The 27,863-nt window shown below is 33.8% G+C and overlaps 1 protein-coding gene across 1 annotated transcript; it reads right to left on the reverse strand.

Annotated features, from left to right (window-relative positions):
• Ccm3 (programmed cell death protein 10 Ccm3) lies at positions 1 to 27,836 on the reverse strand. The gene is made up of 5 exons (XM_089093118.1): positions 27,693 to 27,836; positions 14,110 to 14,287; positions 11,127 to 11,256; positions 6,563 to 6,727; positions 1 to 3,643 (listed from the first exon to the last, which is right to left on the reverse strand). Exons 1-5 carry the CDS (start codon positions 27,756 to 27,758, stop codon positions 3,559 to 3,561), a joined length of 624 nt encoding a protein of 207 aa, XP_088949244.1. The 5' UTR covers positions 27,759 to 27,836; the 3' UTR covers positions 1 to 3,558.
• Between the last annotated feature and the right edge of the window lie 27 nt (positions 27,837 to 27,863).

A 27,863-nucleotide genomic window follows, 5' to 3' on the forward strand; every position in this document is an offset into this window, starting at 1 on the left:
TTCAAGATCACCTATTATTTATTAAAAATACTCAACAAGTACAGAATAGAAGTATAATGAAATCAACAGAATATATCCGCAGAGAAAACGAAGGCAATTCTTAAGTCAGTGAACATAAATAAAACTTAAAACTGCGCGAATGAAACTTACAGCTAAATCAAAAAATTAAGCACATGAAGATTTGGTCAACAAAATTCATTCAACGAGTGGAGTGATCCTAGGGCAAAAGTACGTATGTAAGTCCGTATTTATCCGCACGAATCGGTATGTAACGGTACTCAGAACTTAGTAATTTAAACAGAATGGCAAACGTTCAAATAACGGTTGTAAAACAGAAATAAAACGCAGCTATAGATGAATCTTATAGATCGGGGCGACAAGATGAAAAAAGTATAATAACGATTTCCGAATCAAGTTCGTTATTTGAAGTTTAGTGCTTGTAATAGTGTGTTGTAAATATGATGTATGAAGTTCGTGGAATCTTTGTAGCTCCTATTTGCATTTATTTATTGAACAAACTTACACAACTAACCAGTGTCAAGTTTCACCCTCGGAATAAAAAAAATCATCTATACATACTTTTACCTTTAGACCTGGCACGTACATAGGCAGTGTGGGGGAGAGTTTAAGCGAGCCAGGATGCCCCAAATCATACGATTGTTACGCTTTTAATCCATTTTTGTAGTAATCTTTCAGAATTTTTTTTTTTAGCTTTTTCGTCAAATCACTCTCCCTAAAATAACTCTTACCGCGTACATGTCGGCTTTACACGGTTACGTAGTAAGATTGCATGGTTTTAAGTCTGAAAGAAATCAACAAAAAATTCTTGTATTAATATTTGCTTTTTATCAAAAGTTTTAAATTAAAAATAATCTAATTCAATTTCCGATAACACTGACTACTGTAAATTCAAATTAAAAGAACAAAATATGAATGAAAATTAAAGTAGAAAAAACAAAGAAACAGAAAACCCAATAAAATTAACACATAAATAAGGCTTTTGATAAAATATATGATAAAAACCTATGAATAATTTTGGAAAATTGACGAAACAACATGAATGTATCCGATAATATTGTCTTCAAACAAAACTCAAGGCCCGTTAAAATTATAACAACGCTAGTTGTCAAACAGTAGATAAAAACGAATGTCAAGCAAGGCCGTATCTAGGAGGAGGGGGGTTTGAACCCACCCCCGAAATGTTTGTCTGACTAAAAAAAAGTAACACAAATGAATATAAACAACTTTTTATGTGTTTTTTAGGTTTTCTGTGTACCCCCTCCCCCCCCAGAAAAATGTCCTGGATACAGCCGTGATGTCAATTTAATCATTATTTAAGTTTTTATGCATCAGTTAAATCTAGTTCCATTAAACAAACGACTCGGGCCAAAGTTGCACAAAAAAGCCAGCATGGTAAATAGTTGTAAATTTTGACAAAGATTATAATGCACTAAAAATGTTATTTGGTATGCACTAGTTGGCTCCGAATATACAGAACTTTAGTATTGTACGCTATTCAAGGAGCCGGCTCCCACCCATTTATGAATCACCCGATTTAAGCTGACGATATATATGAGGTTGCTAAACGTTCCTCATCCTATGAAGCAGACTTCGTGCAAAAAATTATTTTGTATCCTATACTGGATTGACCATACTTGATCCCACAGTAGTGGTTAACCCAGAAGAGCCATCCTTCGGTTGTTTGAAGATATAGTATAATACACATTTAAAATGAAAAAAAAAAATGAAAATAGTCAGGATTGGTTGAATGTCATATGAAGAGGACACCGTGAAATCTGATTAAAAAGTAAAAAGGCAAAATAATTTAATTTATTAATGATGAATTACTTTTTTTAAAATAAAAAATCGAATTATAGATCTTTACATAAACTGATTTCGTAGCAACATTCTTGATGAAATTTAAAAAAGAGTTTTTCTCTAACTGAATCAAGACTTCACACATAAAAGAGGAAAAAAAGCAAAAAGATTTTTTACTTCAAAACTTTAAACTGAAAGGACACTTCTTGGTTATTGAATTAAGGAGGTGAATAGCATATATCTTATTTAGCACAAATACGTACCAGACTACATATGTATACAACAATATTCAAACAAATTCCCATCAAACCGACTTTACAATAAGCATTTTTAATGCCAATTTTGTACATTAAAATCATAGTTGTAATAAATGCTCACAGAGGGCTAATGGGGAAAGGTTAGCTGACTTTCTTTCGTCTTTTCTGACACCATAGGATTGTGGCTATTATCCAAATTCTGATCTTTTTGTAAGTTCATAATAAAAAAAAAAAAACAACTGAAGATGGTTTGTTTTACATATGTTACGAGGAATTAAATTAGTACTTAAATTCTTAAAGAACTTATTCTAAAGTAGGTTACTTAAAGCACTTAAGTACCAAAAGTACTTGATCCAGCCCTAAAAAATTAGCTACCCCCTCCTCCAGTTTTACTGACTTATGTCATTAAATTCCTTTTATTTATATTTTTACACTCCTGTGGTATACGTTGCCCTCCCCCACCTCAGATTATGAGGCCTAAAACCACTACTGCTTTCTAAGTTCATAACGAAAAATAGGTTCAGTTGACTCATTATTTATTTTTTTTTTTTTCTTCTTTACGTGTCTTGACTAATATATAGACTTACATAGTTCGACTATGTATAGGCATAATTAGACTTACTCTGAAATGCGCATTCGGTCCATATGAGCTTGTTACAGTCAATTTTTTAAATGGAATCTTATGTTATGCAGGACGTCCTCGAATCGGTGGAAAGAGGATGGATATAAGCAGTGATTTAAATGAAGCATAAACTCCACGGCACGGAGCATAGAGTAAGCTAAGAAGATAATTGGATCTTCAGCTGTTTTGCCGTCAAGCAGTTTGATGCTGCGGTGAGTTGATCGTAGTGGGAAATCAGTCAGATTCAACGTCTGACCTCATTATGGATGCTCACAGAAAAACATTTTAATAAAAGAGCGATAAGTATATTTAAAATAATATGACCTACTTTCAGAAAAAAGCTTTATAAAGCATAAGTAACAAAGATAATAACTGGAATATCCTCCCAACAAGAATATACTTTATTCCAGAAGACTGGGTCCAACATTTCTAACATTTCTCCTTTCATTTGTTTCAATGAAGGTTTGGGGAAATAAGTTTCATATTTGGGGAAATTTTCTGCAAAATAAAATTATTTTAGGGTAATGACAGTGTTATCGTGACAAAAACAGCGCAAACAAAAAAGAAAAACAAAATGCGCAGAAGCTTGAACTTATCAACAAATCTGCTTGGACAAAGTGCTGATTTGAAACACTCAATTAGCAATCACCATAATAAAGCACCCAAACGGAGTCAACGCGCCCCATCTGGCAACACTGATAATATATATAAATTTAGTTTTACAAGTAGCCTAACAGTTTGATTGTATAGCAAATCTTTTTGGATGCCAGAAAATACAAATCGAGAGCAACCCCCCGATGCCACAAGAAGACGAGTATTTACCCTCTATGTTCATTTACTAGCTATCTGATTCACGAACCTTCACTCGCACTTATTTTTAATGGTCACTATCATCAAATTTGTCTGGTGGATAAGGTAGAGGGCACTTGCGAAGACAGCACTCGGCCTAAAACAAATTATAATAAAAATTAATTTGAGTTACGGGAATTACAATGAGAACTATCAACTATTTACTATATTTATTTTGGTAAATAGTTACAACGAGACTTACAAATTTACATGTTTAGAGTTTGATGACATTTTTATTTGTTATATATTTGAGTAAATTCGAGTAGACAACAATCTTATCATTGTCAAGGAGAGAGGAGGGGTTGAAAACTCCATTCCCATCCCACCGAGGTGTCTGCGGGGTCAGGGTTGAAAACTTAGAGCTATTCCGAGCTTGCAGTTTCTGTCAACGAGTTAGTGCCAACCGTTCTTTAGAACTCTGGACAAGTACTTGTAGACTGTTAAAAGGTCGAAAACTGTCAAGGAAACCTATTATGTAGAAATTTCAAGGAAAATAAGAGCAGAATAAGAAAAAAGCGTCCGAGAAAGCTCCATCCCGTCTCTTCCACCCCCACTACGTCCCAGTGCATATATCACTCGTTACAAAAAAAAAATTCTAAGAAAATTTCTCTAGGAATTACTGCCACAACAACTTTGTAGCTCAAACTGATTCGTCATAACCCTTAGCTTCATCCTTATATCCCAAAACCTTATAGCACTTGTAGCTCTATCTGAAAATTGCTTATTCCCAAGACTCAAAGAACAGTTGAAAGGTATACGTAGAGTAGATAGCTGGTATATACATTTGATACATGCCCCCTCCAGACCCCAATCCCCCCATCTGTAATTTATTTTCTTCGAAAACCTTGTAAAAGCTACGATAAGCCTTCATAATTCAAGCATTCAGAGAAACGAGTCAGTTTTCTTTAGGATATCTTTGCCTTAATAGTATTATATGGCTCATTTTTCATTTTCCACTATCATTTTCCCTTGATTTGGGAAAATTGGCTCCAACTTTGACCCCCCCCCCTTCTCCCAGGACTTCGATGAAATAACGCCACTGCCTTCTATCCTAGGGTCTGCATCATATTCCTTTTTCACTATTTATGTATGCCTTCCTTGTCCAGTATACTTGGGCGATTTATACATTCCACTTTCGCTCTCACTGCCCTTGGTAATTTAACTATTCCATTTGTATCTCAGACAGTCAAACTCCCTTTTGTGAATAAAAATAAAATAAGAATATGAATAAAAATATATGAAACGTGAAATGAAATATGAAACATGAATAAAAAAAGGATAGCTAGGGCTGGCCCATAGGGCGTCGAATCGACGTTTCAGTTACTGGGTCTTTTTTAATAGAGACAAGTAGAAACCTTGAAATATATGAATGGAAAATGAAAAAAAAATATGCAAATAAGTACGAGAAAGAATAGAATGTGAATATAAAACAAGATTAAAAAAAAAAAAAAAATTGGCCTTGAATTTCTGAAAGAATTTGACCTTTTCAATAATTTAAGCGAAATAAAACAGAGAAATTTAGAGTTTATACGTTTAAAACAGCTCAGAAGAAATGGTGTCACATAATAAACTATTGAAAGTAAAGTACCGTACCCTATTTAGAACAAAAATATAGAAAAGAAATGTGATTTTGTCTTGAGGTGTTACTTTCGATCGGTTGGTCTAATCCCTTATCCTACTTCTCATTTGTTCTTCTATCTATATCTAGTATCTTACATCTATTATGTCCTTATATCTGTATCCTTATCAAACATTTGTTCTTCTAATATTATCCTATATGCATTACATTTCCTTTTCTCAAATCCATAAATAGTTGGAATTTTTTACTTTTTACAAAAGATAAATTGAAGATTATTTTCTTGAACAAAAACAATTGGTTGATAACAACCGAACAATCCGCTAAGTATTTTTCCAGTTTCCCCACTCTCCGGCAATGTTTATATTGTACAACATATCAAAACCGAGTTTTATGTATCCCTCTTTGACGAGTAAGAGGCCTGTATATATTGATTCTCGTTGTAAGTAACAACTTCCAAATGAGTCAGCTTTGTTTGCTACTCTTTCCTTCAGAAAATGGAGGCCTCCCCAGGGAGCAAAATCTTTTGTTTTATCACTCCATTTTTTACACATTCTGATACTCGCTTTCTGGCAATTGCTTGTAATTCTCACTGCCTCTTCTCTTTTAGCCGCATATTTCCTTGTTCTCGCTGTGGCATATCTATTAGCCGCATTTACTAACCTTTACCATAGCTGCTCAAACTGGTCTTGTCAGGTTTGAGGGTCTAGGCTGTTCAATTGTCCTCAAGATATTATGAAACTACATAAAACACCTTTTGTAAATAGACTAATTACACTTTACACTTAGCTATGTTCCTTTTGTAATGTAGCATGCGTATTAGATGTAAAAACGATACTTTCACTCCGGGGTGGGGAGGGGGGATGTAATTTATTCTCTTGAAATGCATTGATAAATATGACGTCAATCATGATTTTTCTTGTCAATCATGTTTCAGGTGTAATTTTGCCAGCATCATAAGATACTGACAACAATACAACCACTACTGAGGCCGATATGATGTTTGTATGCTTTTCGAATGTTTTCATAAATATGGCGTCACTGACATGATTTCCCCCCCCCCCCAAAATTAAGGCTCTTAGCGAAATTTCTCAAACTTCAACCTATATAGATCGTTTTTTCAGGCCAGAAAATCCCAGGATGGCAATTATCCCGAAAAAAATATGGGGCCGTTTAAAGAAAATAAATAAATAAATAAATACATACACAATTATTGTCCGTTTAAAGATAATGCATAGAACATAAATTATGGCTTTTAGATAGATTATTTTTCGACTTTTTTTTTTTTATTTGGGTATAATTTCTAGGATGAAAGGAAAACAAGCTAAATTTGAATATTTTTTATAGGTTTATACTTCATTTATATTTCAGGTTTATACCTAATTTATAAATTTTTATGTGTTAAATATTAAATATTTCGAAAAGAGCCTGGGAACTTACTGTCCTTCTCGAAAATATTCTTTGAGAGTCGTACTAAATTTCTTCGAATATCTTACAAAGTCACGCTTCCTCTGTTCCAGTGCCTGCTTTCCTGTGCTGCCAGGGATGTAGCCAGCAATTTCATTGACGACATCTAATAATTTTTTGATTGCACTGGCAATTTCCCTACAAAGAACAAACCGAGTTTAACAGATAGGTTTTAAAAAAAAAAATTTTTGAGCGTTTGAAACGCTGAAGACTTTACTGACGTTTTGAAAGTTAATTACAATAAAAGAAACTAATTCAAAATAAGAAAAAAGAAACAGATTGATAACCAACGAAAATTATGGGTAAAACAAAAATGAAACTAAAAACATGAAGCATTAAAAGGAGTGCATGTGTAGTTCAAAATAGAATAAAAGTGAAATAAAGTTAAAACAAAGGACAAAGGAAACTAAAAACAGATGTGGAATAATATTTATTTTAGAAAAGATGTTTTTTTCACTTGTTAAGGTGTTCCATTATACAAGTGTCGTTTCTTTTTTATTAGCCTCTAAATGGCTATTATGAAAACGGTTAGGTGTTTTGAACCCCCTCCCCCCAAAAAAGAAAATTGTGTCTAACTTGTTGAAACGTAACAAAAATGCATATAGACAAATTTTTGATGCATTTTGTAAAGTTTTTTTATGTCTAAAGTCAATAAAGAAAACAGTTGGTTAAGCTAAAAAATTAAATTAAAAATACTTTTTCAACTGGAAGTAAAGAGCAACATTAAAACTTAAAACGAAAATAAATTATTCCGTATATGAGGGGGTCTACTCTTCTCTCAAACTCTACTCTAATGACTATAACGAAAAAATGGGGGGAAATTTTAAAGCCTGTTTTCCTGTAGTTTCAGAATGTAAACAGCAATTCCAGTATCGATATCTAATAATTGTTTATTATGCGGTTAATTATGCGGGTTATATCCCAACAAAGAAGACGAAAATAATGGATCAGATTAGCAAAGTCAATTCCCTTTAAAATTGAAAATTACCTTCAAAATTTTGGTACAATCCTAAAGCAGCGTTCAGACTGTACTAATTGACTATTGACTAATCAGACACGCGCTTTGATAAATGAATGTAACCGGATACATAAGCAAATACCACATTAAACCTTCCACTGAAAGCATTCTGGATTCAATCAAAAAGGCAATTTTAACATAAAACAAACAAGACAATGATTGTTATGGAACAGTTTACCAAATTTTTTTTTTCTTTTTCAAAACGGGTTTTTCCCAAACTTCAAATTCCTTCAAAATCTGGCAACAATCCAAAAGCCGTGTCCATGTACTGATCTAGCTACGCATGAGTAATCAAATCCCTAATGTCGGTCTGAATTTTTTCTTTGAAATATTACAGGAATAAAGGCATGAGCTTATTATAAAATTGGCTATTTAAGCCTCCAAATCATTGCCAATACGATCCAATGAAGATACTTGGGTCTTACCACAGTAAGCGTTATTCAATATTGCATTTATGCAACATTGTTTTAAATTTTAAACGAATAAAAATAGCGAAGTTATTGAGTGAAAATTCTTCCAACATTTCTAGGTGACAACATTCACCAATATAATATGATAATGTCAGAGCAGTTGAAATGCAAATAACATCAGACTGTAATACGGACGGTAAATAAACTTTCGTCTCTACGAACTGAAAAAAATTAATAAATCATCAACATAGTTTTCCTATTTTTGTTTTGCTTCCACATTTCTCGTTTAGTTTGTTTCTTTTTTCAGAATGATTATTACTTTTTATCTAATTCTTGACATATTTGATTTTGTTTTTCCCGCTTATATTTCGCATGGATTTTCGCTTGTTATCTCTTGACACTGCCTTGTCTATATTTTTGGCCTGTTTTTTAAATGTTCGTTTTGATTCAACTAAAAAATGCGAATTTCGCCTGTCTTGGCTAGCGATATATACATTTAATGTGATAAAATCTTTGCTTTTATACTCCAGAATGAATTGTTCTTTAACAGATTAATTAATAAATAATAAGAAAGATTGTTTTTTAACAATTAATATCTAAATGCAAGATTTAATCTAAACAATTGATTTAAAAAAGTTAATATTACAAATGTAGTCTATTAAAAATATAGTTTATCTTTTTTAAACAAGAAAAACGGGTTTTAATTTTCTATGAAGCAGTGAAATATAAAACAATTAATTATGCACAAAAGCTCCGAATATTTCGGTCCCACATCCGGGAGCCTTTCTCAACGTAAAAAAAAATAAATAAATAAATAAATAAAAAAAAAAAAAAAAAAAAAAAACTTATATTACAAAAAAATAAAAAATACTAAACACTTAAAGAGAAAGAAAAAAAAAACAAAAGAAAAAATAAAAATAAATAAAAAACAAATCTAACATATTAATTAAAACCGTCGTTGAACTGAATGTCTATATTGATTCAACTCGCCTCCTCCCAGTATATAAATGGAAATATATTAAATAAACACTTCCATGCACTGAATGTCTATAATGATAGTTTATCTACAAAATATTAAGTTATAGGACCAATATATAATTATAGATTTTATGAAGATCAAAATCTATTAAAAAAAAAAAATCATTAACATAACTAACAAGCATGGAAATTTTTGTCAAGGTTTCACAATTCCACCAAAACCAACCTCCTCCACTTAGTCGCCTAAGCTCCACTTACTTGCCCATGTTCTTATAAAGAGGTATCGAAGAGCCTCTTTATGAGGGCTGGTTTTCTTTTCAACCTAGGATTATCATTAGAGGTAAGACTGGTGAATATAAAAATTGATTTTATTACCAAAGATAATATACAATCGAGGCTACTTCTCTATATAATCACCTTGACGATTGAGGCAATTGTCATATCTGTGAACAAACTTTGTAGTACACTCTTTGTAAAATGCCACCGATTTGACACCAGTTGTCATGGTATTGTTGAAATAGGTGTAAACTTTCGGGGTGATAATTACCCCAGACACACTCAAAGAGGTGCTTGTTCCACATACAACAACCGAAAAATGGTTACATGGGATACACAACAGTCCGATTTTAGTATGTTAGGCTACTTGTCAGTTTGGAAGCGCTGCCACGCCCAGCAATTTCTTCAGTTCAGGGAAATGCTGTAGGCCATGAGATAGTCCAACATGTTACACCCAAAAAGAAGCGAGAATCACGTAAATGTATGCACGAAACCCGACTAAAGGAATCCCAAAAATCAAACAAATGTTCTAAAGCCCCAGGATTATGGATACTGTTTTTTTGGGAGCAAAAAGATACATTGGCTGTTGGGGTTATGCAGCCAGAAACAATATATCTTTTAAATTTCTTATTTTCAAACTTTGCAACACCTTCAGAGCTATTCAAACCGAAGAAGAGGCAAGCTGGCTTCTGCAATTATTCTGATCAAAGGCAATATCCGTCTTCAAAGGGCTCGTTTATCCCAACAATTCCCACGGCAATTTAAATGGAATTTTTTTTTTAGCCCCTACAATAAGGCCGAGAAGTAGCACTGAGTAATTTCCAACTTCTCCTTGAAATGAAGAATTTTCCTGAGTTTAAAGTGGCAGCATCAGGATCGTATCCAGGATTTTTTTCCGGAGGGGGGGGGGAGGGGGAGGACAGGGTTATAAAAAAAATTTAGGGGGGGGGGCTACAAAAAACCTTTAGAAAACGCATCAATTTTTTATATTCATTTTTGTTACGTTTTTACGAGTCGGAAAAACATTTCCGGGGAGGGGGGGGGTCAAACCCCCTAACCTCCCCCGGATATGGCCTTGGGCAGCATAATATACAAAAGGCCTTAATAATAAAGGTGATTACGCAGAAAATAACCCTAATAGGGTATTACTTTCGGTAATATAGTCATTTTTTTTCTTTTATTAATCCATCTTTCCTTTATAACCGATCGGAGGTTGAAAAAAGCAACAACAAAACCACCCCCAGCAATGAAACATCTTATCTATTTTTACTCCTTTTTGACGCATTTTAAGCTCTAGTTTGATGTTCCATGTTTTTTTCCTGTCATTATCACTTGTTTCTAACTGGCTTATTGTAACTTCTTTTTGACTCAATTTATTTGTATCCTTTGATTTTTATATTCTTCAATCTAAAACGCTAATCCGGTTTTATTTACCTGCGGTACAGGGGCGTAATTTTCTATGGAGCAGGGGGACACCCCCCCCCCCAACTGAAATTCAGTTTCTTCAAAAATCTTGTTAAAACTAAGATAAACCTGCATAATTTGAAAAATCCTAAGAAATGGGTCAGTTTTCTTTAGTATATTTTTGCCTTTATGGTACTATATTTTTCATTTTCCAGTTTTCACTATCACTTTCACTTGGTTTGAGAAAATTGGCTCCAACTTTGCCCCAACCCCTCAGAATTGTGACGAAATTATGTCACTGCTGTGATAGTTGTTTGTCAATAAAGTATTGTCATATCTTACAACGAATCTTGCAGTTCTTGCAGTTGCTAATAGCTTATTAAATTAAAAAGTAATTGTAAAAAAGCAGTAAACTTGCTTTGAGTGTGATATTTTTTTTAAATTTTCTTACTTAATAGTATCCAAAAAGGCTCGTCTGTCAGTAATCTCATCAGGAATTCTGCTTAAAATTTTCTTTAAAAGAGAGGAGCGGCGATTTAACTCCTGAAACGGCTCCTCTGCTCTCCTCAATCGATATTCCGCTGAAAAGAAGGACATTTTCTTAAATTAATACAAGAGCTCTATTCTCCTATTAAAAAAATAAATAAAAAATACTCAAATCTGATGTTTCGGAGGTTTTACATGTAATAGCAACACCGCATGTTTTAACATATTGTTATATATTTTATATATATGTTGTAAATTTTATGATTTAAATGTATATGTTTTATGATTTATATGTATGTAAATATTATACTTTTTTATTTTATGTTTTATATGTTTTAACATATTGTCTTAGCAATACCCTGAAAATTTGGGACAGTGATAGTAAAAGAATTTTTGGCGCCTCCAGTATTGGCTTGGTAAAGACTAAAAGTACTATTGCCTTTGAAAGTATCAATATTAACATAAAAATTTGACAAACAAAAATTTAAATTTATAATTAATATGTATATATTTACAAGAATAACGATATTAGAAAGAAGACATGACCTTATGGTAAAATTCAGTTTCAAATGTCTGTTGTATGAGGCTCATCGAGATATTTCCCCTGATCATGTTTCAGAGTTAAGACTGCAGCCCAGTTACCTGGTCGTAAGCATGATACGTGAGCTGGTATTCAAAAGCTGAGCTTGCCACCAGTTTATTCAACTAACTGGCACTTGGTTTCATTTGTACCTTATGCCTGGCCCACATTACAGTCATGGGCGTAGGGAGGGGGCAGCTGCCCCCCCTAGATCTTCAAATTTACATTAGATATGGCTGAAAAGCAGATGGTTGGAAAAGCAGTTGGTAAAAGGCCCTCCATCACACTATCGACTGCCCCCCCCTAGACAATATGCTGGCTACGCCCATGATTACAGTCATACTTGACAACAAGTTTTTGCTGTGTTTTAACTGTTTCCTTTGCGTTTAGTGTCTTTTCTTTTTCCATAATCCTTTTTTATATGCTCTTTTTTTTCGTCTTTGTGTGACAGGTTTCCCAATAAATACATAAATAAATATGAAAAGAGTAGGAATTGAAAAAAAAAACAGAACAAACAAGTATAGATACAATGACAAGTGTGCAAGGGCTCTATTAAAATCACGCCCTCTTCCCCTCCCTCCCCCCCCCCAAAAAAATAATTATAAGTATCTCCATGCTTGGATTTTTTTTTGACACTTTCCCTTTAATTTCATTTATTCTCTGAGTTTTTTTAAACTCGCCTCAATCCCCAATATAAATCTGTATAAATGTCTGGTACTACAGGAATGTACATTTGCATTTCTTGTTACAATTAATGACTTGGGGAATGAGTTCCCTCGCATATAAAAGTTTATGGATGACATATCAGTCTTTAAAATCTATTCAAGCAAATCTAAAAAATTTTTTACCCCATTAAAAGCAAATCTCCCAGAATCCTTGACATGTTGAAAAATCAAACACCCTAAATACGAAAATTATTCTAGATTGAACATCCTTACCATAAGCTTTTTGAAATCTGATTTTATGTATTCCAATCTAATCCCCTTCAAAATTGGAAGAATGCTAAACTCCTTGACAGTACTATTAAAATTAGGCTCGAGTGGGCTATGCATGCATTAAATATTTAAATAAAAATCCAACAAATCACTTTTTTATACCTGTCCTTCCTTAGGTCCCTATTCAAATGCAAATACAGGCCACTCTGCCTGGGAGGAGCGATGTTTTATACAGAAGGTATGGGCTAAAGGCTCTTTCTGATCCCTGAGTTTCTGCTCTTTTTCTCCTGCCTCACATCCCACTCGTCCATCATATCCTCATTAAGAAAAATTACCCTTTTTTATGCTAAAGGGCATTATTTACCCTTTAGTAACTACCCATGGCAGGTTCAGGAAATTTTTTTATATCTTTGTTGTACAACACAAGCAGGTAGTGGGAAATAGTCTGTTGTCTCTCTTCTTTCTTTTATTATTGGTTTTTTACTTAATTCCAATAATGCTAATTGTAAATTATTTTTCCTGAATATCATACTGACAAGTAAACTGTATGGCAGTATTTTTTTTTTTTTTTTTAGCTATTGGCTGTGTTTGTATTTCAGTCTTTTTATGTACTCAAGAGGAACACAAATTTGGTCATTTGAGCTTGTGAGTTGTCGTTTTGAAATAAATCATTTATTTGGTCATGTATGCCTTGCCTAGAAAACCCATCTTCCGAAATAGCTTGAGAAAAAATTGAATCTATTAGGAAGTGCTAGATTCAAAATAATTACAATGAGGAAAACGTTCCTTAACCCTTAAAACAATCTACCTTACCACCATGAAAGGCCAATAAGACAACACTTGCTTGCATTTTGTCAAGGCAGCCTGAATTATTATCCTTGCTGATTCAATTTTTCTTAACCTTTACAACACTACCTTACCTACTTAGCTTTCTCAAAATTCTTAATTCACTGAACAATCCAAGCCATTACTCAAAGTTGCTATATCAAAGTCTGTCAATGACAGACTTCACTCTCTTTGTCACTGAAGGGCTATTAAATTTTGGATTTTTATAGGGGCTTTCAGTTTGGTCAAAGTTTTGTCCACTAAAAAAAATATTCACTTCATTTGTTAGAGTCTATTTTTCTAGGACTTTGTTTTGAAAACAAAATACATTAAACTGAATAGAATTTTAGCACAGTAGTGGGTGTGTATTTATACGTGTGTTTTAATTAATATTTTCACCTATATTGTTTAAAAAGATTACTTTAATTATCTTTGTAAAAAGCCAGTAAAAATTAGATTGAACTGACAGTCCCAATATAAATCTTATTAAATATGAATGTAAAAAGGTAAGAATTTTACTATTATAGCAGCTAGATTGCAAGGGGAATCCAGCTTTAAGATAAGAAAGCATTCTTCTTTCAAGCATGGAATTTTTAAATAAAACTTACAATCTGTGTCAGCAACTTGTCCTTGTAGTCTTAGCAATGCTTCATTCATGTTGATACTCAAGTCAGCTTTCTTGACAAGTCCCAAAACTAGGTCATGAGTAAACCCTGGGTGCACATTTTCAACTTTCACAAGAGCTGCTCTGAGGGTTTGAGCTGCAGCAACATCTGTTTTCTCAAGCTAAAAAAAGACATAATGATATGGATATAGGGGTATATTGTGCAATAAAAAAATTGATCCTAATATAAGAAACAATTGAAAAATTTATAATAATCAAATATTGGAAATGCCTCACAATTTTGCTGAAAACAATTTATGGCAAAAACAAATAACATGAATTTAGTATTCAAAATTAACAACATGCACTAAGAAAAGACAGAAGAGGAATGACATACCTGATTTCAGAAGGGGTTGCAATCTCTGACTACCACTCAAAAATAATTTGAGGGCCAGAAGAAAGAAAAATAGGATCCAGGTTTATTTAAATACTGTAGCTATCATGGCACTCAAAATGAATGATAGAGTAGGCTATTTTTGCACCCAGGAAGAAAACACAAAAAAGGGCTGGTTTTTAAATGCACTAGCAAAACAGAGCACAAAGAAGTTTACAAATGTTTTTATGCTACAGTTGTATTTTAAAATAGACTAAGACAATGTCCATATAATTTACATACTTCCATGCCCTCACCATCAGAGGAGAGCCCCATGACCCCTATCTGATAAATAAAAGTTCAAATAGGGATAAAATCCTTTTAATAGACAGTGATAATGATAACAGTGATAGAAATTCACAAAAATACCAGATATTTTGGTCACATATACAGTGACTTTCATCAGTAGTAAAACTTTAGTTTTACTAAAGTTTTATCGTCATGGAAACTTTTATTTATCGTCATGGAAAGGCAGTGCGGTCTCCAAAACTATTGACCCCTATCCCTGGTAAGGATCTGACCTGTTTACACTTATGCATATGAGTTTACTGGGATTAAAAAGACAGTCCTTATTTTAGACCAAATCTCAACTGAAATATTGTGAGAATTTTTTCTTTGAAATATTACAGGAATAAAGGCATGAGCTTATTATAAAATTGGCTATTTAAGCCTCCAAATCATTGCTACTTTTCTTCTGTTTTGTAATAAACTAAAAAAACAGGAACTGAAACCCTTTTCCTACCCAACAAACATGTTTTGAATGAATTTTCTTTAGCCCAGAAGGGGAAAGGGGTGGGCTTGAGTACTGAGAAACATGTGATAAGATCCACTGACACCCCATAAACAAATAAGTAGAACAACAGGGAATTTTTTTTTTATACAAGACAGTGGAATGCAACTTTAAATGAATATTTCGACCCTATATCCAAGGGCCGTCCTCAGCAAAACAGACCAAGAGAATAAAAACACCATAAAAGAAACTTACATTAAAATTCAATCATTAAAACTTTTTAAAAAAATGTTTTAAAACAGCCCTAATATCATTACTTCAAGGAAGTTCAACCAGGACTGGTACTCCAAACGAAATGGACAGAGAAACAATTCATTCAGATGGAATTAAAATACTTAAAGACAAGCTTTTAAAGCTAATCTTGCCTTCTTGGCAGACAGCCTAGAAGGTCTATTTGTAATAGGTTGAGTGGAGTTATTTACAGGTTTTTAAAATAATTAGTCAAATAATTTTTAATTAAATTTGTATATAGGGCATTAAGCGAATATTCCCCCAAATCTCTATTTAAAGAAATATTACTATTTATTTTGATTTTAATTTCAATTGCCTCTCAAACAACCTGTTTTATGCCTAAATCATTGTTAATAAGGCAAGTTTCTTCAAAAAGCATTTTATGACTAGTGTACCATTGAAGGATTGCTTGTAGTAATAGAAAAGATTTGCTCGTGGCGATAGAGATTTCTCCTATAGCGCCACTTATAGCGCTGGAGATTGTGTCAACTAGGCTAGCGCCGCTCTCAATTAATGAGAGAAAATTGAATATGTAGTCATACAAATGTGTCTTCTTCTTTATTGAGCTATCTGGAGATCAGATTCCTTTGGGAGCATTTACCATGGAGACTGGCGAACTAGTTACCTATTAACGGACTAGACTCAGACATATAAGAGAAACAAACACATATAAAAAGATAATAGATTTATTGAACTTACATGCTTAGTTGTACTGCAATGGGTCACTTCAAAGACCATAAATGGTTGCGGTACGAACTCTTTTAGATCTAACTTAACATTCAAATTAAAAACACATTTTCCCCACTCCCAAACGCAGTTCTTTCGTCCTGCGCTATAGGGACTGCCTGCCATTGGCTTACGTGGCCCAAGGACGCGAACCCTCGTCCAATAATCCGTCTTAAATAGTTTTGATGATTTAGGCGTTCACACGGTTCTTATCGTTTAAACTTCCTTAAAAATATTGTGCGTAGCACTTTTCTTATTGCTCACTGTCTTGGCGAAATCCAAAGACTGCAGTTTCTTTTCTTTGCTGATTAAGGACTTTTTCATTTTTGAAACTAGATTTAGCTTGATTATAGGAGTCCGAATTAAAGAAGGAACTTTATTTTGGTATTTCAAATACATCGTGACTTACTCCCGGTACATATCACCCTTCCCATGAAATAATGACGCCCCGTCATTAGTTACTGCCCATTAGGAGTTTTAAAATTTTTCAATTATTTTTATTATTTTATTCTACATCCCTATCTAAAATTCATCTACCGGAATAATTTTGTTTTTGGTTATAGGTTAGCTACTATACTGAAGATTTTTTTTTTTTTCTTTTTCCATGTATAAAACTTATTAATTTTAATTTTCCAATAATGTTTGGACTATTCTACATTTAAGTTAGTTCTCTTTTTTTTGATTTTGCTTTCTATATTAAGTAATAAATAATATATACACAAAGTTAAATGAGTAACATAATAATATTAAACCTAATTATACTTGTGGTACATAAATGAATTATTTATAACATACAATATTTGTTTCAACATATTTACTGATGACATTAAAACACTTTCACTATTGAGATTTTTGCAGTGTCCAAGCTGTTAGGAAGTAACACATGTAGCTTCACATCTATTCATCACCTTTCGTGTCCTTAGTGTACTACACACGTCTGTTGTGAATTACTGTCCTTCACTCCTTTTGTCGTGGCAAAAATTACGAAGCACTTACGTTATGGTTTCTTCATGGAACAGTTCGAGTCTAGTTGTCTTTAAACGGTATGTTTCCCCTAATAGTCAACTGGGAAATGACCGTTAAATATCGTTCTAATAGTCAACTGAGAAATGATTCTTCCCACTGGTAGTGTTGGTGTTTTTCTTCTCGGCATATCATTTTTTTAGGATTTTTGGGGCACATACAGAATGTATTCTTGCGTAAAATTGTTCATTTGTGCCTTTTGAAACGGGTTGTCGTCATATTATGGTGACTCCTTTTAATATAATGTCTCTAAATTCAACTTCGAACCTCTTCAACTATCATTTAACTTCAAATATCGTTAAATATTGTTTATCTTGTACTGCTCGATGGTGTTCTCAGAGTTAAAGTTCAAATTGTCTTTAATTTCTGCTTCAAATATCTTCAAATGTCTTTAAGTGTCTTTTAACTTTGAATATCGTTGAATATTGTTATCATGTACTGATCGATGGGGTTCTCAGGGTTAAAGTTCAAATTGTCTTTAATTTCGTCTTCAAATATCTTCAAATGTCTTTAAGTGTCATTTAACTTTAAATATCGTTTAATATCGTTTAGCTTCAAATATCATCACTATACTGTCAAATTATTATGGGGTCCATAGTGAGTATCGACACGATATCTACGTATTTATATCTTGTACGGGCCGCTGGGTTTCTCAGCGTTTATGCGATTATATAGTTCGTTAAAGCACTTGGTACTGAGGTTCAAATATAGTGTTACCTGATACATAATGTGGTTCATAGTCGATGAAATGATGATCGAAGGCAACTGTTGTTTTCGCGGACGAAGCTGGGAAGAAGTTGCCTGGAGTTAGGGTGAGTACTCTTCGCTGGTTTAGATATGATAAACTAGATGTTACTGGGCCGGATCTGTACTGGGTAGCTCATTGTAATGCTCGATAACCAATGTGTCCATTTACTTTCCTGCAATAAAGACAACGCGGCAGAATCACATGTTCTTTGAAGTAAATATACATACAATAATTCACGCATTAATTGGGTTATAATTTCTTAGCTTTGAGACAGAATTAAATAAATACACTAATATTGGTACTCACAATGAAAATCTAAAACAGAAATTTCTTCAAATTTGTTTTGATTACGAAAATATTGATATTAAATAAACATAATTTACCCTACATTATTAAGTTTGAGGTCTACTTTTACGATATTTTTCATGCCTGCATTGTTCACGCAAGTCCGTGCTATATAAGAAATGCATGTTGCAGCGTCATAACCACACGGTTTTACGCAAACGATACTACAATGGGGGGATAAGACATAACTATGACTAGTGGAGACCTTTATACCCACTAGTTTTCTGATGTCTTCCCTATGTCTTGGCTTAGACGTTTTCATGGGGCTCATGTTTTATTCTCAGCATTTCAGCTGTTTCCCCGTGTTCTTCTGTTTTTTTTCTTCTTCTTATTCTTAGTACTTTTCCGTAATTACAAATCAATAGGGTTTTTATGGTCAGGGAGGTTGCGAATACGAAACATACGGCCGATAATATGTTCCACCAGAAATTGGTCGAGAACAATCCGTATTTATTATCTACATACGCTAATCTTTGGTCTTCGTTTGTAAATAGGGGAATCTGTGAATCTAATGCTTCTCTTATTTTTGTAAGCCTTAGCGTTCCTTTGTTTTTCTCTATTTTCGACCATACAAAGGTTTTTAGGTCCTAGTTTTATATTTTGTGAATAGTGTACGACAGGTTGATCACCTTGAAGTTAGTTATTTCTGGACTTATTACCTTTGTGCTTGTGGTAATTAACGGCGTTCGGACGGTTGACTCTTTATTTACGAGTCGACACCCTTGTTTTATGGTTATCGTACCCACGTTTTGTAACAGTACTTCTGTCTTGTAACTTGGTTCTATTCTTTCCGTATTATTGTAACAAGACAGAGTTCCGACGGTTTCTCTTGGAACTGAGAATAACCAAAGGTCATTTTTTAGGTGAATGAATATTTCTCGCTTAGTACTTCCTTCCACGGCTTCGCATGAATTTGGTGTTTCTTCCTGTTGTGTGTCTTTCAAAAATATGTCTAACATACAGGATCCAGGTTTGACATTATAAATAGGTAACGTGAGTTGGCATACTAATTTTTTGAATGGTACGCACTCTTTTAAGTCTTGTGGATTGGCTAGGGCGTATTTTCGTCTATCTTGATCAATAAGCAAATACTCTGCTTCAGGTGTGATAGTCATATATTAATTCGTTGTCTTTATGTGCGCCTGGAAGGTCGAAATTTTGCACCGGTCGTAAACGGAGTGTTGATTTATCAATGGACTTTTTACTACTATAAATAGCTGTGCATTTATTTCCGTGACGTGGACTTTTAATTTAGTATAGTAATGGTATAAATTTGATACTTCTGGTTCTAGGGGCAGATGTAAGCCAAACGTTAGGTGCGTTTTTATTTTGTCTAGCATAAATTTTAGGCTAGAAGGACCTACTAGGTCGTGGGACAAAGTTCCTCCCGTGAGGGCAAATAGTGCAAACTCGAACTTGCTGACGTCTGTCGCCAAATTTAGTAATGACATGGTAATTGTGTCGAGTGAAATCATGGTTAAGCTCGCGTCTATTACCACGCGGTCCGCTTCAGTCCTTAAGTAATTCATCACGTTTATGGTTTTTGAGATTCTCTTAGATATCATATCGATTTTATATCTCTGGTAATTTACTACACTGGCTTGTATTTCTTGAACGTGTAATGTTACGTTCATGGCATTGTTCAACTTTCTTACACTTTCACTTAGGCTGTTTAGGTCTTCCTCTGTCGTTAAACCGAAAAGTTGGGAGGCGAGTTCTCCAATGATGGGAATTAGACCGGTAGATCTACGGTATTTATTTCTTCGAAAGAATACTTCGAAAATCTTCGTGGTACTTTGTTTTAGTTTTTGTATTTCCGTGTTGAATAATTCAAACAGGTCTTGTAATCTTTGTCCATAGAGGGTGAAGTAGGCTTGATGAGTAGAAATTTGTTGTGAATTTTTCTCAGTTGGGGTTGGTAAAGGTTGTTCGTCGTTCGTTGTGTGATTTCCCTTGTAAGGTTTTCCTTTCTCTGTAATCAGTAGTTTAGGGTTTTGCATTAATTTTGTTTTAGCAACGTCTTTTGCTGAGTCTTCAATATTATCCACCAGTCTTTTCTCTCTGTCGTCCTCAGTGCTCGTTCCAAGTGCCATGTCGAGTCCTGTCCTTTTTTCATCTGGCTCATCTATTACGAAGTTTGATTTTGGGTTGGGTATAACTGAAGTCGGAACTTCTTTATTATCTTTATTATGTATTATTTTACTGGCCTGTAGTCCTTTGTTCGATCTAAGGTATTGAAATATCGATTCCTTGAGTTCATTCGTGTTTTTTTTCTAGCCTTGTTACTTGCTGGAACAAGGTTTCAAAAGGTTTGGGATCCAATTTCATAAAGATTTTCCATGCGTCATGGCTAACTAGGAGTGAATTTTCATGCTTGAATATTACTCCGTGTTTTACCATATCTTGGGCCACTGCGTGAACAACGAGAATAAGGATGATATTCTTAGGCCTCATCTTCTTGTTTGTTTCTAGAATTAATTTATAATTTATTTTACCTCTTTTTTTTTGTAAACTTATTTTTTATACTCCCTTTTTTTTTTAATCATTTTGAGGCATTGACCAAGGAAAACTGACTTGTGAGCGTAAAACAGAATGATTATTTAAAGATTAGATAGGTTAGGAAAGTAAGGTTAGGATTTTAGAACTTAATTCTGGCCGTGATATGTCTCTAAGACTGGTTTATATATAACCTTAAAGTTTAGCTATTAATCTTTTTTTTTTTGCATTATATTTCTTTAGTAAGTAACATATAGGCAAGCAGGCGTACAGTACATAATTAAACTGGTATCCTATTTTGTGCGTAAGCCTAAAATAATTATAATCTGCACTATTACAAAATATCTTATGCATAGGAGGTTAATTTCTTCAGGAGTCATCTACTGATGGGTAGTTTTGAGTTTAGGATCTTTTATTTACTTTCTTGTTATTATTTTTTATGTGTGTCTCTTGTCATGTGGCAAATTTTAACACGTTTCAGAAATAATTTGATAACGAGGGCTTTTTATTATTCAGATTCAGGTTCAAATAAAAATTTTTTGTAATATTTAATTTACGCTAAAGGATGATGTATGCCTTCATACTTGACACATTGGGGATTTTTTTCGAGGTTATAGCAAATTTTGGGGGCTCTGCATTTATCAAGGAGGATACAAATTTATTTCTAATAGCCAAAGTTCAAGCAAAGCTGCTCGAAGTTTTGCTAATTCGAGAGCAGCTAAAAGCGAAGTCCATTTACCTTCCTCCTTTGACAAAGCCATTTCTGTTACAATATACAATATTTCAATATTTTTTTTTTTGCGTTTATATCAACTTAAAACAAATTTATTATTTTACTTAACCTATTTTGGGGAGGCTATTATCTCTTATGAGATATCTAAAGGGTTTCCTATCGTAGCCTAGCGGTTATAGGCCTAATCAATTTTCTTATATGTCTGTATCTCTCCGAAAATCAAATTTGAATTACAAAGTTTAAATGGCCTAACTAGTTCGCAGTTTTCCTCCAATTTCCGACCGCGCCATTTGTACCATTGAAGAATTGTTTGTGGTAATAGAAAAGGTTTGTTTGTGGCGATGGAGATTTCTCCTATAACGCCACTTATAGCGATGGAGATTGTGTCAGCTAGGCTAGCACCGCCCTCAATCAATGAGAGAAAATTGAATATGTAGTCATAAGATTGTGACGCCTTTTTCATTGATCAATCTTGAGATCAGAGTCCTTTGTGAGCAGTTACCTTGGAGACAGGTGAACTTGTTACCCGTCCTCGGACTACACTTAGACATACAAGAGACATGAACACAGATAAAAGGACACTAGATTTATTCGACTTACATGCTCAGTTGTACAGCAATGGGTCACTTCAAAGACAATAAATGGTGACCGAGATTATTTGCGGTACGAGCTCTTTTAGATCCAACTTAACATTACAATTAAAAACACATTTTCCCCACTCCCAAACGCAGTTCTTTCGTCCTGCGCTTTAGGGACTGCCTGCCATTGGCTTACGTGGCCCAAGGACGCAAACCCTCGTCCGATAATACGTCTTAAATAGTTTTGATGATTTAGGCGTTCACACGGCTCTTATCGTTTAAACGTCCTTAAAAATATTGTGCGTAGCACTTTTCTTATTGCTCACTGTCTTGGCAAAATCCAAGGACTGCAGTTTCTTTTCTTTGCTGATTAAGGACTTTTTCATTTTTGAAACTAGATTTAGCTTGATTATAGGAGTCCGAATTAAAGAAGGAACTTTATTTTGGTATTTCAAATATATCGTGTTTTACTCCCGGTACACTAGGATTATCATATATGTGACTGCTTAAAGCAGAATCAAAGGAAATATTTGTACTATTAGAATTTAAAGCTTTAGTTATGTCATCTTTGTGTTGTTGCAGGTGTTTTTCTAAATTTTTATGGGTTCTACCAACATAAAAATGGCCACAGTCACGTGGTATTTGATAAACCCCTCTGTAGCGAGTAACTGGGGTTATATCTTTACCAGAATTTAAGAAATTCATGATTTTAAAATTACTTGTAAATACAACATAAAAATTATTTTGTGTGCAAACTTTTTTTAAACTTGTAGTGACTTTTGGAATATATGGAAGGTAAATTATATTTGAGGGCTTGACAGGAACTTCACATTGCAAAAGACCCTTAATTTTATGGGAGTGTCTTGCCAATCTTTGGCTAATTGTATTGTTAATAAAGACAATAGGATAACCGTTTCCAAAAAATATGTCTCTAATACAATTTAGTTCATCTGTGATGTGAGACTCCGAGCAAATGTTTAGGGCATGATCAACAAGAGAGGTGACAACAGCTCTTTTAACTTGTGGGGGGTGATTAGATTTAAAATGTAGATATCTGTTATTTTATGTGGGTTTTCTGTAAATTGTAAAATCCAGTTTATCAATGACACGAATAATTAATACATCCAGAAATGGTAATTTGTTTGCATTTTCAATTTCTGAGGCAAATTGTAAATTTTGGTCACATGTATTAAGGTGATCTAGAAGACCCCTAAGTACATTATCCCCCTAATTCCATAGCGATATTACATAATCCATATAATGCCCACAATATACATGTTTTAAAAAATATGAATTTAAGGCCCAATTTTCAAGGTGTTCTACATAAATGTTTGCTAATAACCTGGATAGCAGCACACCCATAGGGAGCCCATTTTTTGTTGATAAAAAGAATTACGGAACTGAATATACATTGAATGCATATAACACATTCTGACTAGTAATATTAAAACCTTGCAGTCTATTTCAGTTATTGACTCTTTAATGAAATGATAGTTTTCTTCTATTTTATTTTTTAGTAACTGCTCTGATATTTCTGAATCATCATTTTTATATAAAAAAACTGTGTCATAACTACTTTCTATTGTATTTTCAGAAATGCTTGCACTTTTAAGTTTTTCCACTAAATCTACCGAATTATATGTACAATTTTTGGGAATAAAGTAATGGTTTGAAGGCTGTACATAACCACTTTCCAATATTGGAAGCAGGGGCTTTTGTACATGCTGCAATTGGCCTTAAGGGAATACCTTGCTTGTGTAATTTCTGTAAACCGTAAAACTTTGGGCAAAAGCTACCTTGGGGGAGAAATTTATTATACAATTGTGGGGTGATTTTGCCATTTTTTTTATATTCTTTAATTTGGTTATAATTTTAAACAGTTTTAATGATTGAATTTTAATATAAGTTTCTTTTATGGTGTTTTTATTCTCTTTGTCTGTTTTGCCGAGGACAGCCCTTGGATATAGGGTCAAAATATTCATTTAAAGTTGCATTCCACTGTCTTGTATAAAAATTTCCCTGTTGTTCTACTTATTTGTTTATGATGGAAAGGCACTGTGGTCTTTGTCGCTATTTGTGTCACTGACACCCCCTCCTCCCCGCTCAGGGAACAGAATAAAATACACCTACAGAAGTGTCCATTACCAAATCTTTATATGACATATTTACATCAAGCTATGGTCACATAGCATGAGTGAGGTAAAAAAAGGTCTATGTGATTAACAGGTTGCTTAGGTTTGATGAGAAAAGTATTGTCCTATTTTGTTCAATTTTGCACATATGGCACAATCCCTGAATATTGTAGTATAGCAAGAAGAGAAGATCATATTTCTTCATTAGCATATTTTGCTAATGTATATATATGCCAGCACCTACAATGCAGAGGGGGGGGGGGAGGGGAAGACTGCTACTACTAACAACTCACTGCAGCACCAAACCACCTGGGACCAATAGAACTATGCATGCTCCTCCTCCATCCCAATCTATTCAAAGCTTTTTCCACTTTTTGTATGGCAGTTTGCTCATAATCTGTAAAAACTGAAGGCTAAAGAGGTTTGATGACTGAGGCACTTCTCAACTATTAATCTAAGAGTGAAAATTTGATCAATGCATCTTCTACCCTTCCTAAAACCCCACTGTTCTTGGGTAATATTCAAGATGAGGGACTTGTTAATATCTTGGAAAGTAGTTGGGTAGATTTGCCCCCCTACTGGATAAATTGGCTATACAACGCACTTTATACAGGATAATATAGCCAGTACTTGGACAGCTAATTACCACTCCAACAGTAAAATCACTGTAGAATCTTCATTATACCACCTAGAAAGCAGACTATCTCACCATTAGATATGTCTTAATTTTTTTTTTAATAAGTATGTGATTAGCTTGAATATTTTAACTTTTTACAATACTAGCAATTTAAATGCACTAATAGTTAACAGTGGGACCTAATCATGAACACAAACTTTAAGCTTGAGCATAAATTTGGAAAATACAACCTAATCTTGGACATGGAATCTGAAAGTTTGAACAAAGTATCTAAATCATAGAAAACTCTATCATGGATGTATTCAGTCTGATCTAAGGCAGGTGTTGTGAAACAAAATAATTGTATTTAAATAGACTATGATGTAAGGGTATATTTTGTTTAATGTTAAACAAGGTTCACCCAGACTGTTGTCAGCCAATCATAACTAGTCCTATATAAGCCATTGGCCAATTCCAACTATATAAAGCTGTCTACATCATATCTAATGTTAGGACCATACTGTCAAAAATTATGAAAGATACCTTTTAACCAAAATATTTGTCCAACATCTGCACTATCTGCATACTTGGGCACTTTCTTATTATTTTAATTTTGTTCCAACTGGATATATTGTGCTCCATGTTGAGGATGATGAAATTTTGTCATTGTGTTAGGAACCAGTGACAAAATGTAAGAAGTCTACTGGAGAGATGCAGTTTAAGCCCCCTTAATAATGGTGACCACAAGATAGGTGTGACTGTTAATGACCATTCTTCAGTTGTTTAAAGCTGACACCACCACACAACTTTGAAACTTTGGATAGAGTTACAAGATGGTATTCCCATTAAATTTTGCAATAATGAACAGCAAACACAAACATTTACCACAGGGAATAGGCTACTATTCAAACAACAAAGTAAGAGTACCACAACACCATTATAAAATATAATGGCAATAAAGTGAATCCACAAGCATGGTAGTATGGCTTATATCTTGGAATACCAATGACTTTTTTCTAAATTAAACTTTCAGTGTTTGATGACCTTAGTGAGAAGTACAGTGTATTTGTTATTCAATTATTACTAAGTATAGTGTTAATTTACTTAAATTGCCCAAGTCTTCTTCCTATTACAAACCTGCTCAATAGTGCAATAAATTAACATAGCCCATCAGGAGGCTTAGGATCTTTATAAAGGCTGTATTTTTATAAATGTGGATGTACCTGATAATGTAATAATGAATCTGGGAAACTTTTGGCTCTGTTCTCTGAGAAATTAGGTTTGTGTCTAGATAAAGTTAATTGCTTGGAGTTGTCATCTGTGGTAGCTGGCAATCCCAATAGTAATTTAACTGAATTTGGTTCACAGGCATCTCCATGACCAATCCTTATTAAGAATGTGGTTTGTAAGGATTCTGATTTCATTTGTATTTATACATTGTTTCAAACATCTAATCTTGATTGCATTACTTGATTATCTTAAGTTGCAGCTAAGAGCAATCTAAGGATTTCTCTTGTAGAGCTCCAGAATGATGACTAGTTGTAAGCAAGGTTCACTGGTGAAAGGTTATATGTCCAGTAGCATCCCAATAGAGTTTACACTCTCTGGAGGACCACTCAGCATCTGGCCTTTGTTTAAATTAATTAAAAAAAACTTTTTCCATAAAATAAGCTTTTCAAAGAAAAGTAAAGAACTCCATTAAACAAAAAATGAGCAAAAATACAATCAAATAATCTACCAAGCATGAAACTACCACAAATCAGCATTGATAAATATATGAAACCCAAAACAAACAGAAATTACAATAAGTAACTGAGTCAAACTCAAAACAAGCAGAAATTACCTTAAATCGCACTTGCTAGCAATAGGACGAATATTGTGTCCGCCAGCTTCAGTGATGATAGTTAATCATCATCTGTGGCGTCCCAAATGGTGCACCATGGTTTGTTGAGCCACTCCCGATCCACTGATGACTTGAACACATCCACGCTGGCAGAGGTTACTGTTTTTTCACTAAGGGAGTTCCACAAGCTGACAACTCTATTTGAGAAGAACTTGTTCCTTAGTCTGGTGTTGGCTCGTTTTCGGAAAAGCTTTTGAGAATGACCACAAGTTCTGTTTGACATATTTTAACATAAGTTGGGCTCAAAACCCCTATGCCCTCCCAAGGCCAGAACATAATTTGTACTTTACTGAAAAAAAATATAAATGTTTTTACTTTTACAACTTTAATACGCTAAATCAAATAATATGAACATTTTGATTACTAAATATCAGTATATGTATATTAAACTGACAATGCACATTCATTTGTATTTTTTTCAGTAAAGTACAAATTATGTTCTGGCCTTGGGAAGGCCAGAACATAGGGACATACATTAGGGGGGGGGCAAATTTTATTTCTGATGTAAATGATAAGTAAGTTTAAACTTTACCCCCCCCCCCCCTAGTGTAGAAATATATAACCTGAATTGGCATATATAGCCTAGGGGAGGGCTAAAACTCATTTCTGATAGAAATGATTATTATATTTGTAATCAGCATAAAAAAAGACATCAAATGGTATATTCACTTTAGTTGTTAGCCTACTCAATAATGATTTGGTAAATATTTACCCATTGTTGCCCATATTTACTTCAAACAGTCCTCAGATTCTAACTACCCAACTACATGCAAAAATAATACAAAACTCTGTTAACCTAGGCTAACAGACAACAAGTTTAAGAGTGTAATTACGTCAGAAATCACTGGACGCAGAAGAACCGGTAGCATAAGTGATTGAGCAGGGGCATCGTCAGTCATATTGGTGGAACTGCTGAAGGTATCCAGGGGCAAAATTTTTTTCTAAATATACTCGGAGTAGGCTATTTTCAATCAAGATTCGACAAAATAATTTCTATTTGACTA

This window comes from Artemia sp. Qi Xiang Cuo, chromosome 8 (genome assembly GCF_049724085.1).
Source record: "Artemia sp. Qi Xiang Cuo chromosome 8, ASM4972408v1, whole genome shotgun sequence".
NCBI classification, from domain to species: Eukaryota; Metazoa; Arthropoda; class Branchiopoda; order Anostraca; family Artemiidae; genus Artemia; species Artemia sp. Qi Xiang Cuo.

Excerpts from the sequence above, each read along its gene's own strand:
- Ccm3 (XM_089093118.1), bottom strand. The coding sequence starts at position 27,758 with ATGACTGACGATGCCCCTGCTCAATCACTTATGCTACCGGTTCTTCTG. Across the intron at positions 14,288-27,692 it reads TGCGTCCAGTGATTTCTGAC|CTTGAGAAAACAGATGTTGC; the intron begins GTAATTACACTC and ends GTCTTTTTTTAG. Across the intron at positions 6,728-11,126 it reads GCCTTTTTGGATACTATTAA|GGAAATTGCCAGTGCAATCA; the intron begins GTAAGAAAATTT and ends TGTTCTTTGTAG.